This window comes from Oncorhynchus keta, chromosome 1 (genome assembly GCF_023373465.1).
Source record: "Oncorhynchus keta strain PuntledgeMale-10-30-2019 chromosome 1, Oket_V2, whole genome shotgun sequence".
NCBI lineage: Eukaryota > Metazoa > Chordata > Actinopteri > Salmoniformes > Salmonidae > Oncorhynchus > Oncorhynchus keta.
The window spans coordinates 94,119,557-94,135,184 of record NC_068421.1 but is presented as its reverse complement, the minus strand read 5'-3'; the positions used below and the strand labels follow the sequence as shown (position 1 = coordinate 94,135,184).

Sequence of the window (15,628 nt, the reverse complement as noted above, 5' to 3'; positions counted from 1 at the left end):
TTGGACGGCAAGGGACCCTGGGCACAGGCTGGGGAATATCGCCGCCCCAAGGCAGAGCTGGAGGCAGCGAAAGCTGAGCGGCGGCGGTATGAGGTAAGGCAGCGCAACAGGCACAAGAGGCAGCCCCAAACAAACACATGTTTGGGGGGGAGGAACACGGGGAGATTGGCAAAGTCTGGTAGGAGACCTAAGCCAACTCCCCGTGCTTACCGTGGTGAGAGAGCGACCGGGCAGGCACCGTGTTATGCGGTGAAGCGCACGGTGTCCCCAGTGCGCATGCATACCCCAGTGCGCTACATCGCAGCCCCCCGCAAGTGCCATGCGAGAGTGGGCATCCAGCCAGGGTGTATTGTGCTGGCCCAGTGTGTTTGATCTCCTGTACGCCGTTTCGGACCAGATTATCCTGCGCCGGCTCTGTGTGCTGTGTCTCCGAGGCGCTGGGAGGGTGCAGTGCGTCCTATGCCTGCGCTCAGCCCGTGCCGGGCAAAGGTGGGTATTGAGCCTAAGGGAGAGTGCGAGTGGTGTGCACTAGATATCCAGTGCTCACCCACAGCCCAGTTCAACCTGTGCCTGCACTCTAGAGGGTCCAGGCTAAAGTGGCCATCCAGCCTGGAGGAGTGGTGCCAAGGCTGCGTTCCAGTGCTCCCCCACAGCCCGGTCCTTCCAGTGCCTCCTCCACGCACAGGCTGTCTCTTCGTCTCCTCCCTCCAGGTTCTCCCTCCTGTCCGGAGCCGCCAGAGTCTCCCTCCTGTCCGGAGCCGCCAGAGTCTCTCTCCTGTCCGGAGCCGCCAGAGTCTCCCGTCAGTCAGGAGCCGCCAGGAGCCGCCAGAGCCGCCCGTCAGTCAGGAGCCACCAGAGCCGCCCGTCAGTCAGGAGCCGCCAGAGTCGCCCGTCAGTCAGGAGCCGCCAGAGTCGCCCTTCACTCCGGAGCTGCCAGAATCGCAGACCCTCGGTCCAGAGGCGGCCCTCAGTCCAGAGGCGCCCCTCAGTCCAGAGGCGCCCGCTGCGAGGGTCGGGGTCTACGTCCCGCACCTGAGCCGCCGCTGTAAGAAGGCCCACCCGGACCCTCCTCTTTACAATCACCCCTCTCCTTCTCCTCCACCTCTCCTTCACCTTCACCTCCACCCCCCTCTCCTCCTCCACCCCTCACTCCTTCTCCAGAAAATAAATACACATAAATATGTGTTGTTTGTTCTTCACTGGTTGTCCTGTTCTTGTGGCAACAGGTCACACATCTCGCTGCTGTGATGGCACACTATTTCACCCAGTAGATATGGGAGTTGATCAAAATTGGGTTTGTTTTTCTTATTCTTTGTGGACCTGTGTAATCTGAGGGAAATATGTGTCTCTAATATGGTCCTACATTTGGCAGGAGGTTAGGAAGTGCAGCTCAGTTTCCACCTCATTTTGTGGGCAGTGTGCACATAGCCTGTCTTCTCTTGAGAGCCAGCCCCCCCCGTACTTCAGCCCCCTCTCCTTCAGCCCACGTCTCCTTCAGCCCCCCTACTTCAGCCCACCTCTCCTTCAGCCCCCCATATCACCCCCCACATCAGCCCCCTCTCCTTCAGCCCCCCTCCTTCACCTCACCTCTCCTTCAGCCCCCTCTCCTTCAGCCCACGTCTCCTTCAGCCCCCTCTCCTTCACCCCACCCCTACTTCAGCCCCCTCTCCTTCAGCCCACCTCTCCTTCAGCCCACCTCTCCTTCAGCCCACCTCTCCTTCAGCCCACCTCTCCTTCTCCTCCATAATTTAGTTCATACATTGATGAATGAGGACTTCCCCTGAGAAAATAATCACGATTTGAAAGCAGTTATGTTTCTGGCCACCAAGCACAGCCTTCAATCTGAAACCGCTCATCCAAGCAGAGAAATGTAAGAGGAAACCAAATGTTTCTGTAGGCCATTGAAGCGAGATAAATCGTCCCGTTCATAGAGTTCAGATGTTGAAGAACCGGCTGTTGGCATTTGTACTGAGATGGCCTGGTGGGAAAGCTAGCTGTGTGTCTGTCAGAGGGAAGAAGACAATAGAGCGAGAGGAGAACAGCTGTTATACCGTGGGATCAGAGGAGGAGAGGAGAGGAGCTGCTTCAATGGAAATGTGTCTATGGACCTAGAGGAGGAGAGGAGAGCTGGCCCTGGTCACAGAGCAGGTCTAGGACACAGAGCAGGCCCTGGTCACAGAGCAGGTCTAGGACACAAAGCAGGCCCAGGTCACAGAGCAGGCCCAGGTCACAGAGCAGGTCCAGGTCACAGAGCAGGTCCAGGTCACAGAGCAGGCCCAGGTCACAGAGCAGGCCCAGGTCACAGAGCAGGACCAGGTCACAGAGCAGGTCCAGGTCACAGAGCAGGCCCAGGTCACAGAGCAGGCCCAGGACACAGAGCAGGCCCAGGTCACAGAGCAGGTCCAGGTCACAGAGCAGGCCCAGGTCACAGAACAGGCCCAGGTCACAGAGCAGGCCCAGGTCACAGAGCAGGCCCAGGTCACAGAGCAGGCCCAGGACACAGAAATGTAAAATCTCTCCTTGTCCACGTCTGTAATCCCAACATATTTCAAGGGGACCACCATTGTCCCTGTTCCCAAGGTAACCTGCCTAAATGACTATCCCCCTTGTAGCACTCACATCTGTAATTAGGATGTGCTTTGAAAGGTCATGGCACACATCAATGCAATCTTTCCAGACTCTCTGAACTCCAATTGTCATACTGCCCCAACTGGTCCACAGATGACGCAATCTCAATTGCACTTCAGACAGCCCTCTCCCACCTGGACAAAAGGAACTGAGAATGCTGTTCATTGATTTACAGCTCAGCGTTCAACACCATCGTGCCCTCGAAGCTCATCACTAAGCTAATGACCCTGGGACTGAACACCTTCCTCTGCTACTGGATCCTGGACTTCCTGACGGGCCGCCCCCCAGGTGGTGAGGGTAGACAACTACACATCCGCCACACTGACCGTCAACAAGGGGGCCCCTCAGGGGTGTGTGCTTAAAAACGAGCAATCCCGTATCCGGGATTGTAATTATAGCCTCAAGCTCATTACCATAACGCAAAGTTAACTATTCATGAAAATCGCAAATGAAATGAAATAAATATATTGGCTCTCAAGCTTAGCCTTTTGTTAACAACACTGTCATCTCAGATTTTCAAAATATGCTTTTCAACCATAGCAAAACAAGCATTTGTGTAAGAGTATTGATAGCTAGCATAGCATTAAGCATAGCATTCAGCAGGCAACATTTTCGCAAAAACAAGAAAAGCATTCAAATAAAATCATTTACCTTTGAAGAACTTTGGATGTTTTCAATGAGGAGACTCTCAGTTAGATAGCAAATGTTCAGTTTTTCCAAAAATATTATTTGTGTAGGAGAAATCGCTCCGTTTTGTTCATCACGTTTGGCTAAGAAAAACCCCAGAAAATTCAGTCATCAAAACGCCAAACTTTTTTCCAAATTAACTCCATAATATCGACAGAAACATGGCAAACGTTGTTTAGAATCAATCCTCAAGGTGTTTTTCACATATCTATTCGATGATAAATCACTCGTTGCAGTTTGGTTTCTCCTCTGAACCACATGGAAAAATACATGCAGCTGGAGATTACGCACCAATTTCGACGGAGGACACCAGGCGGACACCTGGTAAATGTAGTCTCTTATGGTCAATCTTCCAATGATATGCCTACAAATACGTCACAATGCTGCAGACACCTTGGGGAAACGACAGAAAGTGTAGGCTCGTTCCTGGCGCATTCATATAAGGAGACATTGGAACACAGCGCGTCCAAAATCTGGGGCATTTCCTGTTTGAAGATTCATCTTGGTTTCGCCTGAAGCATCAGTTCTGTGGCACTCAGATAATATCTTTGCAGTTTTGGAAACGTCAGAGTGTTTTCTTTCCAAAGCTGTCAATTATATGCATAGTCGAGCATCTTTTCGTGACAAAATATCTTGTTTAAAACGGGAACGTTTTTTCATCCAAAAATGAAATACTGCCCCCAGAGTTTCAAAGAGATCCCCTCCTGTACATCCTGTTCAACCAGCTGCATGCGACCGATCGTAAGGCCCATGATCAATTTGGAGAGCGGCTGCACGCGACCGATCGTAAGGGCCATGATCAATTTGGAGAGCGGCTGCACGCGGCCGATCGTAAGGCCCATGATCAATTTGGAGAGCGGCTGCACGCGACCGATCGTAAGGCCCATGATCAATTTGGAGAGCGGCTGCACGCGACCGATCGTAAGGCCCATGATCAATTTGGAGAGCGGCTGCACGCGACCGATCGTAAGGCCCATGATCAATTTGGAGAGCGGCTGCACGCGACCGATCGTAAGGGCCATGATCAATTTGGAGAGCGGCTGCACGCGGCCGATCGTAAGGCCCATGATCAATTTGGAGAGCGGCTGCACGCGACCGATCGTAAGGCCCATGATCAATTTGGAGAGCGGCTGCACGCGACCGATCGTAAGGCCCATGATCAATTTGGAGAGCGGCTGCACGCGACCGATCGTAAGGCCCATGATCAATTTGGAGAGCGGCTGCACGCGACCGATCGTAAGGGCCATGATCAATTTGGAGAGCGGCTGCACGCGACCGATCGTAAGGCCCATGATCAACTTGGTTTGACATTTGCTGCCCCCTATGGGGCTATTTAGAGACTACTTCAGTAAATTACAAAATGTCAATCGCTCCAAATTTCCATGACTTAAAAACCTCAAACCAACTATACATTTTAGAAATTCATATACAAATATTGAAACCATTTAATGAGACAACTAAAAGATGTGTGACCGACTGGCTCGATTCGGTCTGATGTAGCAAAATTTGAAATTGTGTTTTTTTTTTACATCGGATAAAAATAGACACTCCGAGCTAGAAAATGTTATATCATACACTACAGTGAAGGAACAATGGAAAAGTCAGTCTGCTTTGAAAGTTGATCAACTTGTTATCTCACTTTGGAGAAAATGGTAAACCTACTTGGAGAGCTCGTTTGTCTACATCCATTCAGCATCGTTCACACTCTCTTAAGCCTTAGCCCCGCCCATCTCTTTAAGGATTCACTTGTGATGCCATGTACTAAACAATCAAAGATTTCAAGACTAAAGGCTAGTTTATACTACAGGTGTCTTCGTAAATTCAATCTGGAAAGCCAGAGTGTGCTCACAGTGCACTCTGGGCGTTCGTGAACTCAAGGTTGTCAGATTGTCCATTCCTAAAATCAGAGCATTTTGTTCTCGGAGCGCAAACTGGCCAATGAGTAGGGTTGATCCTAGCGCTCTGACCTACCAACAGCAGTCAAGCACCCAAGCTAACTGGACGATGAGTAGGGTTGATCCGAGCGCTCTGACCTACCAACAGCAGTCAAGCACCCAAGCTAACTGGACGATGAGTAGGGTTGATCCGAGCGCTCTGACCTACCAACAGCAGTCAAGCACCCAAGCTAACTGGCAAACATTGGCTAGCTTGCTACTTCCAGACACAAATGATAGAATAACTCACTCTGACCATTTTACTTGCCCTAGCAGAGCTGGTTAGGCTGTTTTCATGTTATCCAGAGCGTTGGTGACTAACTGTGCTGCTGGCAACAATTTATGTTTGTTGACTGCCAAAAAACATTTGATTAAAAAAAATACAAATGTACTTTCAAATGTCTCTCCTGTGAAGTAGTGATGGGTGACATACGCCTAGTTTCCTGAAAGGAGTCTTATATTTGTCAATTGGCATTGTGTCATTCATTTGACGGTCCCTAACTAGCCACAGAGATAGGGCTATCCAAAGTCAAACCAATTTTGCCACGGTCGCACACCGGCCTGTTGGCTACTACTACTAGTTAGTCCAGGCTGGTTAGACTGTTTCAAATGATCTTGAAGGGTGAGTAACTAACTGTTTTGGCAGAGTGGAAGTACGCATGCCTCTCACATTCGAAACATACATACGAGAGACACACACATCAAAGCTCGCCTCCAAGACCTGAATCTCATTCTAGGTCGCATTTCCTAATGGGGGAGAATTGAACCCCCCCGATGCTATCAGCTTCTTGCACATCTCTTTCTAAATCCTTGAGTGTTTTCAAAAGAAGTTGATTGCATTAATTCCTACCAAAGTTTAGGATTATGTTTTGGCTTCCTTATAATTTCTAAAAGCTGCTATTTTGGAAAGATTTGTATGATTTCTATCAATGCTCTAGGTCTTACAGTGGTATGCAAAATTAAACCTGTTCCGTGTCAGTGTATGAACTTGATTATTACTGCCCCCTAGTGGCCAATGCAGAGGTTTGTCACTGAAATAAATGGATCAGCAGAGATCATAGTAAATGGGGGAAAATGACAAACAATTCATGTTTGTTTCACTTCGTCAAATGTCTGGCTTGTAGCTTGTACTGAAAACGTCCCTGTACAGAAGCACCGGCCAAAGAGGAGACAGAAGCACCGGCCACAGAGGAGACAGAAGCACCGGCCACAGAGGAGACAGAAGCACCGGCCAAAGAGGAGACAGAAGCACCGGCCACAGAGGAGACAGAAGCACCGGCCACAGAGGAGACAGAAGCACCGGCCACAGAGGAGACAGAAGCACCGGCCAAAGAGGAGACAGAAGCACCGGCCAAAGAGGAGACAGAAGCACCGGCCAAAGAGGAGACAGAAGCACCGGCCAAAGAGGAGACAGAAGCACCGGCCACAGAGGAGACAGAAGCACCGGCCACAGAGGAGACAGAAGCACCGGCCACAGAGGAGACAGAAGCACCGGCCACAGAGGAGACAGAAGCACCGGCCACAGAGGAGACAGAAGCACCGGCCAAAGAGGAGACAGAAGCACCGGCCACAGAGGAGACAGAAGCACCGGCCACAGAGGAGACAGAAGCACCGGCCACAGAGGAGACAGAAGCACCGGCCAAAGAGGAGACAGAAGCACCGGCCAAAGAGGAGACAGAAGCACCGGCCAAAGAGGAGACAGAAGCACCGGCCAAAGAGGAGACAGAAGCACCGGCCAAAGAGGAGACAGAAGCACCGGCCACAGAGGAGACAGAAGCACCGGCCACAGAGGAGACAGAAGCACCGGCCAAAGAGGAGACAGAAGCACCGGCCAAAGAGGAGACAGAAGCACCGGCCAAAGAGGAGACAGAAGCACCGGCCAAAGAGGAGACAGAAGCACCGGCCACAGAGGAGACAGAAGCACCGGCCACAGAGGAGACAGAAGCACCGGCCACAGAGGAGACAGAAGCACCGGCCAAAGAGGAGACAGAAGCACCGGCCACAGAGGAGACAGAAGCTGAAATACTGTCCCCACAACACATACTGTAGGAAGCAAAGCAAGTCATGCATGCAGTCCCCGTACACCATCAGCTTTCGGTCACATCCCCAGACGCCGAAGTCCCAGCCAGCCCCAGTCCCAAGACCGCACAGTCACAGTCAGCCCCAGTCCCAAGCCCCCGAAGTCCCAGCCAGCCCCAGTCTCAAGACCGCATAGTCACAGCCAGCCCCATTCCCAGACCCCGAAGTCCCAGCCAGTCCCAGTCCCAAGACCGCATAATCACAGCCAGCCCCATCCCCAGACCCCGAAGTCCCAGCCAGTCCCAGTCCCAAGACCGCATAATCACAGCCTGCCCCATCCCCAGACCCCGAAGTCCCAGCCAGTCCCAGTCCCCAGACCACAGTCACAGCCAGCCCCATCCTCATCCCCCAAAGTCCCAGCCAACCCCAGTCCCAAGACCGCATAGTCACAGCCAGCCCCACCCCCAGACCCCGAAGTCCCAGCCAGCCCCAGTCCCCAGACCACAGTCACAGCCAGCCCCAGTCCCCAGACCGCACAGTCACAGCCAGCCCCAGTCTCCAGACCCTGAACTCCCAGCCAACCCCAGTCCCAAGACCGCAGTCACAGCCAGCCCCATCTCCAGACCCCGAAGTCCCAGCCAGCCCCAGTCCCAAGACCGCACAGTCACAGCCAGCCCAAGTCCCCAGACCGCACAGTCACACCCAGCCCCAGTCCCCAGACCCCGAAGTCCCAGCCAGCCCCAGTCCCCAGACCACAGTCACAGCCAGCCCCAGTCACAGCCAGCCCCAGTCCCCAGACCCTGAGGTCCCAGCCAACCCCAGTCCCAAGACCGCACAGTCACAGCCAGCCCCAGTCCCCAGACCCCGAAGTCCCAGCCAACCCCAGTCCCAAGACCGCACAGTCACAGCCAGCCCCATTCCCAGACCCCGAAGTCCCAGCCAGCCCCAGTCCCCAGACCACAGTCACAGCCAGCCCCAGTCCCCAGACCGCACAGTCACAGCCAGCCCCAGTCCCCAGACCCTGAAGTCCCAGCCAACCCCAGTCCCAAGACCGCACAGTCACAGCCAGGTCCAGTCCCCAGACCCCGAAGTCCCAGCAAACCCCAGTCCCAAGACCACACAGTCACAGCCAGCCCCAGTCCCCAGACCGCACAGTCAAAGCCAGCCCCAGTCCCCAGACCCCGAACTCCCAGCCAACCCCAGTCCCAACCAGCCCCAGTCCCCAGACCGCAGTCACAGCCAGCCCCAGTCCCCAGACCCCGAAGTCCCAGCCAACCCCAGTCCCAAGACCACACAGTCACAGCCAGGTCCAGTCCCCAGACCCCGAAGTCCCAGCAAACCCCAGTCCCAAGACCACACAGTCACAGCCAGCCCCAGTCCCCAGACCGCACAGTCAAAGCCAGCCCCAGTCCCCAGACCCCGAAATCCCAGCCAACCCCAGTCCCAAGACCACACAGTCACAGCCAGCCCCAGTCCCCAGACCGCACAGTCAAAGCCAGCCCCAGTCCCCAGACCCCGAAGTCCCAGCCAACCCCAGTCCCAAGACCCCACAGTCACAGCCAGCCCCAGTCCCCAGACCCTGAGGTCCCAGCAAACCCCAGTCCCAAGACCACACAGTCACAGCCAGCCCCAGTCCCCAGACCGCACAGTCACAGCCAGCCCCAGTCCCCGAAATCCCAGCCAACCCCAGTCCCAAGACCGCACAGTCACAGCCAACCCCAGTCCCCGAAGTCCCAGCCAACCCGCAACTCCAGACCCCGCAGTCCCAGCCAGCCCAAGATCCCAGTCCCAGCCAACCCCTAACCCCAGACCCATCAGTTCCAGCAAGCCCCAGACATTGCAGTCCCAGCCAGCCCCAGTTTCCAGCCCTCAGCTCCAGCCTCTAGACCCACAACAGCTCAGCAACAAACACACATCCACGAGAAAGAGAGGGAGAGAGGAGGGGTGCAAAGATACATCACAGTCCCTCACATCTCCTCAGGAGGAGAGAGATATCAGGGGGGGGGGGAAGCAAGGGGAGGAGGAGAGAGCAGGTGAGCCAAAACCCACTGTGGAAAACCATGGGAATTAGAATGATGGATTAATGGATGACTTGGTGTTTAAAATGGAGTGAGAGTGAAAAGATGAAAATAGATCACTGAATAGTAGAATGAGAGGAGAGGGATTTGATGTAAATCATATACCTAGGCATGTCCGAATCAAGAAACTGTCTGCGAAAACACAAAACAACATTGTGTTAGTGGAGTGGACTGGAGGGAGAGACGTCAGCAGCAGCATGTCCTGTCCCTTACTGATGACCTCACAGGCCTGAGCAGAGGCCAGACTAGACCACATATGGTTTCAAATGGCATCTGTTTTCTTTCAAGTGCAAACGCTCAATGTATTTGACAGAAACAAAAACTATTTGAACCCAGATCTGCGTTGGACCACATTCCTCACTCGGCCCTGGTGCTGGACTCTCCCCTCCAACCAGATCAACATCCTGGGTCGGAGGTCAAGGAATGCAAAACCATGGTGATACCTGTATATGGAGATGGTATGGCCATTAGGACGAGACAGACCACAGTCTGTCTGGGGCCTCTGTTCCTGCATTGGTCCTTTGAGATGGCAAGAAAACCCAGGTCTGAGGAATGGTATTTGAGTTAGGTGAAAGGTTACTAGTAACGCAGTTAAACCATAATAGAGGTCGACACGACAGTTGCATTATTCTGTAAAAACAACATTTATGTTTCATGGAGAGTAAACAGTAACACATTACAGTGAAGTGCTACAGTTTAGTGCTACAGTTTACCACAGCATGATGCTACGCAGCTTTACTGAGGTATGGTGACTTACTATACCGAGTGAGTTAGTTAGGGACGCATGCTGGCCGGTGGGTGATGTGGTCTTGACATGGTGGTAAGTGTTCAGACCCCTTGACCCAATTCCACATGTTGTTACGTTACAGCCTTATTGTAAAATTGATTTAAAAAAAAAAATCCAATCATCAATCTACACACAGTAACCCATAATGACATCAAAATACCCCATAAAGACATCAAAATAACATTGCAATACCCCATAATGACATCACAATACCCCATAATGACATCACATGGGGGTATTGTGATGTCATTATGGGGTATTGTGATGTCATTATGGGGTATTGTGTGTAGATTGCTGAGGAAAATGTGAAAAAAATCAAGGGGTTTGAATACTGTCCGAAAGGCCCTGAATATACAGTACCACTCAAAACACTGTACATCCCATCAATAGATACTATGCAAGAGGGTGAGGCCAATGAGGATCAAGATCGTCCGTCAGCTACAGGGCCACGAAGAAGCCCTTCATACACAGAGTCTAGGGATCTATGTTACAGGGCCACCAAGAAGCCCTTCATCTACAGAGTCTAGGGATCTATGTTACAGGGCCACCAAGAAGCCCTTCATCTACAGAGTCTATGTATCTATGTTACAGGGCCACCAAGAAGCCCTTCATCCACAGGGTCTAGGGATCTATGCTACAGGGCCACCAAGAAGCCCTTCATCTACAGAGTCTAGGGATCTATGTTACAGGGCCACCAAGAAGCCCTTCATCTACAGAGTCTAGGGATCTATGTTACAGGGCCACCAAGAAGCCCTTCATCCACAGGGTCTAGGGATCTATGTTACAGGGCCACCAAGAAGCCCTTCATCTACAGAGTCTAGGGATCTATGTTACAGGGCCACCAAGAAGCCCTTCATCCACAGGGTCTAGGGATTTATGCTACAGGGCCACGAAGAAGCCCTTCATCTACAGAGTCTAGGGATCTATGTTACAGGGCCACCAAGAAGCCCTTCATCCACAGGGTCTAGGGATCTATGCTACAGGGCCACCAAGAAGCCCTTCATCTACAGGGTCTAGGGATCTATGTTACAGGGCCACCAAGAAGCCCTTCATCTACAGGGTCTAGGGATCTATGTTACAGGGCCACCAAGAAGCCCTTCATCTACAGGGTCTAGGGATCTATGTTACAGGGCCACCAAGAAGCCCTTCATCTACAGGGTCTAGGAATCTATGTTACAGGGCCACCAAGAAGCCCTTCATCTACAGGGTCTAGGGATCTATGTTACAGGGCCACCAAGAAGCCCTTCATCTACAGAGTCTAGGGATCTATGTTACAGGGCCAGCAACTATCACTATTGTAAAGTGGCTGTTCCACTGGATGTCATAAGGTGAATGCACCAATTTGTAAGTCGCTCTGGATAAGAGCATCTGCTAAATGACTTAAATGTAATGTAAATGTAAGAGAAGAGTGCATGTTCAGTTTGGCTAACAATCCTTTGCAGGTGTTTGCGTGCCACATCATGCAGTTATTATGGCCATAGTGTTGTGTTGGATAGAGATGTCTGACATGGTACAGAATAATCCTGGGAGGTTTAGTTAGTGGTGGATAATGGTTAGAAGGGGAGGAGTATGCAGTGAACGGGGTGAGAGGTGAAATGACAGACGGACCTATCGCAGCACCAGACTAGCATCAAGGAACGGTAGAGTCGCATAGCCAGCGTAGCGGTGAGGAAACTGTACTATAACTGGCTGAATAACAAGTCCTCGTACAGCACCTTACAGCACTTTACAGCACTTTACAGCACTTTACAGCACCTTACAGCACTTTACAGCACAAAGATAACGGCTTAACGATTGATCATAATCAATCTGAAATCACGTGTACTTTAAGTCACAATCTTTGCTTTCTACAAATGATCTTGTGACCTGCTTCTATGATGTATAAAACCACGTGTTGTTTTGCCAAGCATCAGCTGCTTCAGTGGAACAGGAGAGGGGATTGAGGGGTGGGGAGGAGGGAGGGAGGGAGGGAATAAATCCTCTTTGCCTGAAATCTGTTAATCAGTTAAGCTGTGCATCTTGGCGGCGTGAACTTTAACTTCAAGCATCCTTGCTAAGTCTGCTATGCATTAGCCATGGAGCACTGTGCATTCAACCAATACTGGAGCATCCTCAGTCAACCAATACAGGAGCATCTTCACTCAACCAATACAGGAGCATCTTCACTCAACCAATACAGGAGCATCTTCACTCAACCAATACAGGAGCATCTTCACTCAACCAATACAGGAGCATCCTCAGTCAACCAATACAGGAGCATCTTCACTCAACCAATACAGGAGCATCTTCACTCAACCAATACAGGAGCATCTTCACTCAACCAATACAGGAGCATCTTCAGTCAACCAATACAGGAGCATCTTCAGTCAACCAATACAGGAGCATCTTCAGTCAACCAATACAGGAGCATCTTCAGTCAACCAATACAGGAGCATCTTCAGTCAACCAATACAGGAGCATCTTCACTCAACCAATACAGGAGCATCTTCAGTCAACCAATACAGGAGCATCTTCACTCAACCAATACAGGAGCATCTTCACTCAACCAATACAGGAGCATCCTCAGTCAACCAATACAGGAGCATCTTCACTCAACCAATACAGGAGCATCTTCAGTCAACCAATACAGGAGCATCTTCAGTCAACCAATACAGGAGCATCTTCACTCAACCAATACAGGAGCATCTTCAGTCAACCAATACAGGAGCATCTTCAGTCAACCAATACAGGAGCATCTTCACTCAACCAATACAGGAGCATCCTCAGTCAACCAATACAGGAGCATCTTCACTCAACCAATACAGGAGCATCTTCACTCAACCAATACAGGAGCATCTTCACTCAACCAATACAGGAGCATCTTCAATCAACCAATACAGGAGCATCTTCAGTCAACCAATACAGGAGCATCTTCACTCAACCAATACAGGAGCATCTTCACTCAACCAATACAGGAGCATCTTCAGTCAACCAATACAGGAGCATCTTCACTCAACCAATACAGGAGCATCTTCAGTCAACCAATACAGGAGCATCTTCACTCAACCAATACAGGAGCATCTTCAGTCAACCAATACAGGAGAATCCTCACTCAACCAATACAGGAGCATCTTCAGTCAACCAATACAGGAGCATCTTCAGTCAACCAATACAGGAGCATCTTCACTCAACCAATACAGGAGCATCCTTCACTCAACCAATACAGGAGCATCTTCACTCAACCAATACAGGAGCATCTTCAGTCAACCAATACAGGAGCATCTTCACTCAACCAATACAGGAGCATCTTCACTCAACCAATACAGGAGCATCTTCACTCAACCAATACAGGAGCATCTTCAGTCAACCAATACAGGAGCATCTTCACTCAACCAATACAAAAATGGTTCAGCATCTTCACTCAACCAATACAGGAGCATCTTCAGTCAACCAATACAGGAGCATCTTCACTCAACCAATACAGGAGCATCTTCACTCAACCAATACAGGAGCATCTTCAGTCAACCAATACAGGAGCATCTTCACTCAACCAATACAGGAGCATCTTCACTCAACCAATACAGGAGCATCTTCACTCAACCAATACAGGAGCATCTTCAGTCAACCAATACAGGAGCATCTTCAGTCAACCAATACAGGAGCATCCTCAGTCAACCAATACAGGAGCATCTTCTTTGTGTCAAAACGTCTACAAGCTTTTTTTAAATAAATGTTGTTCAGTCATACTGTATATAAAGCGAGAGCAGACTAAACTCCATAGGCACAGAGACCCAGTGTTGTTCAGTCATACTGTGTATAAAGCGAGAGCAGACTGTAAACTCCATGGGCACAGAGACCCAGTGTGTATATACTGTATGACCTGCAGTTCTTTATGCTGAAATACAGCACCATTACTAGTGATGTAGTGAACTGCCGTTAAAAGGGTTGTGTTCAGTAGTTATATATTGCCGAGCCTTAAAGGGGTTGTGTTCAGTAGTTATATATTGCCGTGCCTTAAAGGGGTTGTGTTCAGTGGTTATATATTGCCGTGCCTTAAAGGGGTTGTGTTCAGTGGTTATATATTGCCGTGCCTTAAAGGGGTTGTGTTCAGTAGTTATATATTGCCGTGCCTTAAAGGGGTTGTGTTCAGTAGTTATATATTGCCGTGCCTTAAAGGGGTTGTGTTCAGTGGTTATATATTGCCGTGCCTTAAAGGGGTTGTGTTCAGTAGTTATATATTGCCGTGCCTTAAAGGGGTTGTGTTCAGTAGTTATATATTGCCGTGCCTTAAAGGGGTTGTGTTCAGTGGTTATATATTGCCGTGCCTTAAAGGGGTTGTGTTCAGTGGTTATATATTGTAGTGAACTGCCATGCCTTAAAGGGGTTGTGTTCAGTAGTTATATATTGCCGTGCCTTAAAGGGGTTGTGTTCAGTAGTTATATATTGCCGTGCCTTAAAGGGGTTGTGTTCAGTGGTTATATATTGCCGTGCCTTAAAGGGGTTGTGTTCAGTAGTTATATATTGCCGTGCCTTAAAGGGGTTGTGTTCAGTGGTTATATATTGCCGTGCCTTAAAGGGGTTGTGTTCAGTAGTTATATATTGCCGTGCCTTAAAGGGGTTGTGTTCAGTAGTTATATATTGCCGTGCCTTAAAGGGGTTGTGTTCAGTGGTTATATATTGCCGTGCCTTAAAGGGGTTGTGTTCAGTAGTTATATATTGCCGTGCCTTAAAGGGGTTGTGTTCAGGGGTCAGTAGTTATATATTGCCGAGCCTTAAAGGGGTTGTGTTCAGTAGTTATATATTGCCGTGCCTTAAAGGGTTGTGTTCAGTGGTTATATATTGCCGTGCCTTAAAGGGGTTGTGTTCAGTAGTTATATATTGCCGTGCCTTAAAGGGGTTGTGTTCAGTGGTTATATATTGCCGTGCCTTAAAGGGGTTGTGTTCAGTGGTTATATATTGCCGTGCCTTAAAGGGGTTGTGTTCAGTTGTTATATATTGCCGTGCCTTAAAGGGGTTGTGTTCAGTAGTTATATATTGCCGTGCCTTAAAGGGGTTGTGTTCAGTGGTTATATATTGCCGTGCCTTAAAGGGGTTGTGTTCAGTGGTTATATATTGTAGTGAACTGCCGTGCCTTAAAGGGGTTGTGTTCAGTGGTTATATATTGTAGTGAACTGCCGTGCCTTAAAGGGGTTGTGTTCAGTGGTTATATATTGCCGTGCCTTAAAGGGGTTGTGTTCAGTGGTTATATATTGCCGTGCCTTAAAGGGGTTGTGTTCAGTAGTTATATATTGTAGTGAACTGCCGTGCCTTAAAGGGGTTGTGTTCAGTGGTTATATATTGCCGTGCCTTAAAGGGGTTGTGTTCAGTGGTTATATATTGTAGTGAACTGCCGTGCCTTAAAGGGGTTGTGTTCAGTGGTTATATATTGTAGTGAACTGCCGTGCCTTAAAGGGGTTGTGTTCAGTGGTTATATATTGCCGTGCCTTAAAGGGGTTGTGTTCAGTGGTTATATATTG

The 15,628-nt window shown here is 50.0% G+C and overlaps 1 protein-coding gene across 1 annotated transcript in view; it reads right to left on the bottom strand.

Annotated features, from left to right (window-relative positions):
* Positions 1 to 15,628, bottom strand: part of kif1aa (kinesin family member 1Aa) — a 200,357-nt gene that overhangs the window by 30,078 nt on the left and 154,651 nt on the right. The window contains exon 36 of the mRNA XM_052525192.1: positions 9,452 to 9,478. Coding sequence (XP_052381152.1) covers positions 9,452 to 9,478 — 27 coding nt within the window. The remainder of the gene's footprint in view (positions 1 to 9,451; positions 9,479 to 15,628) is intronic.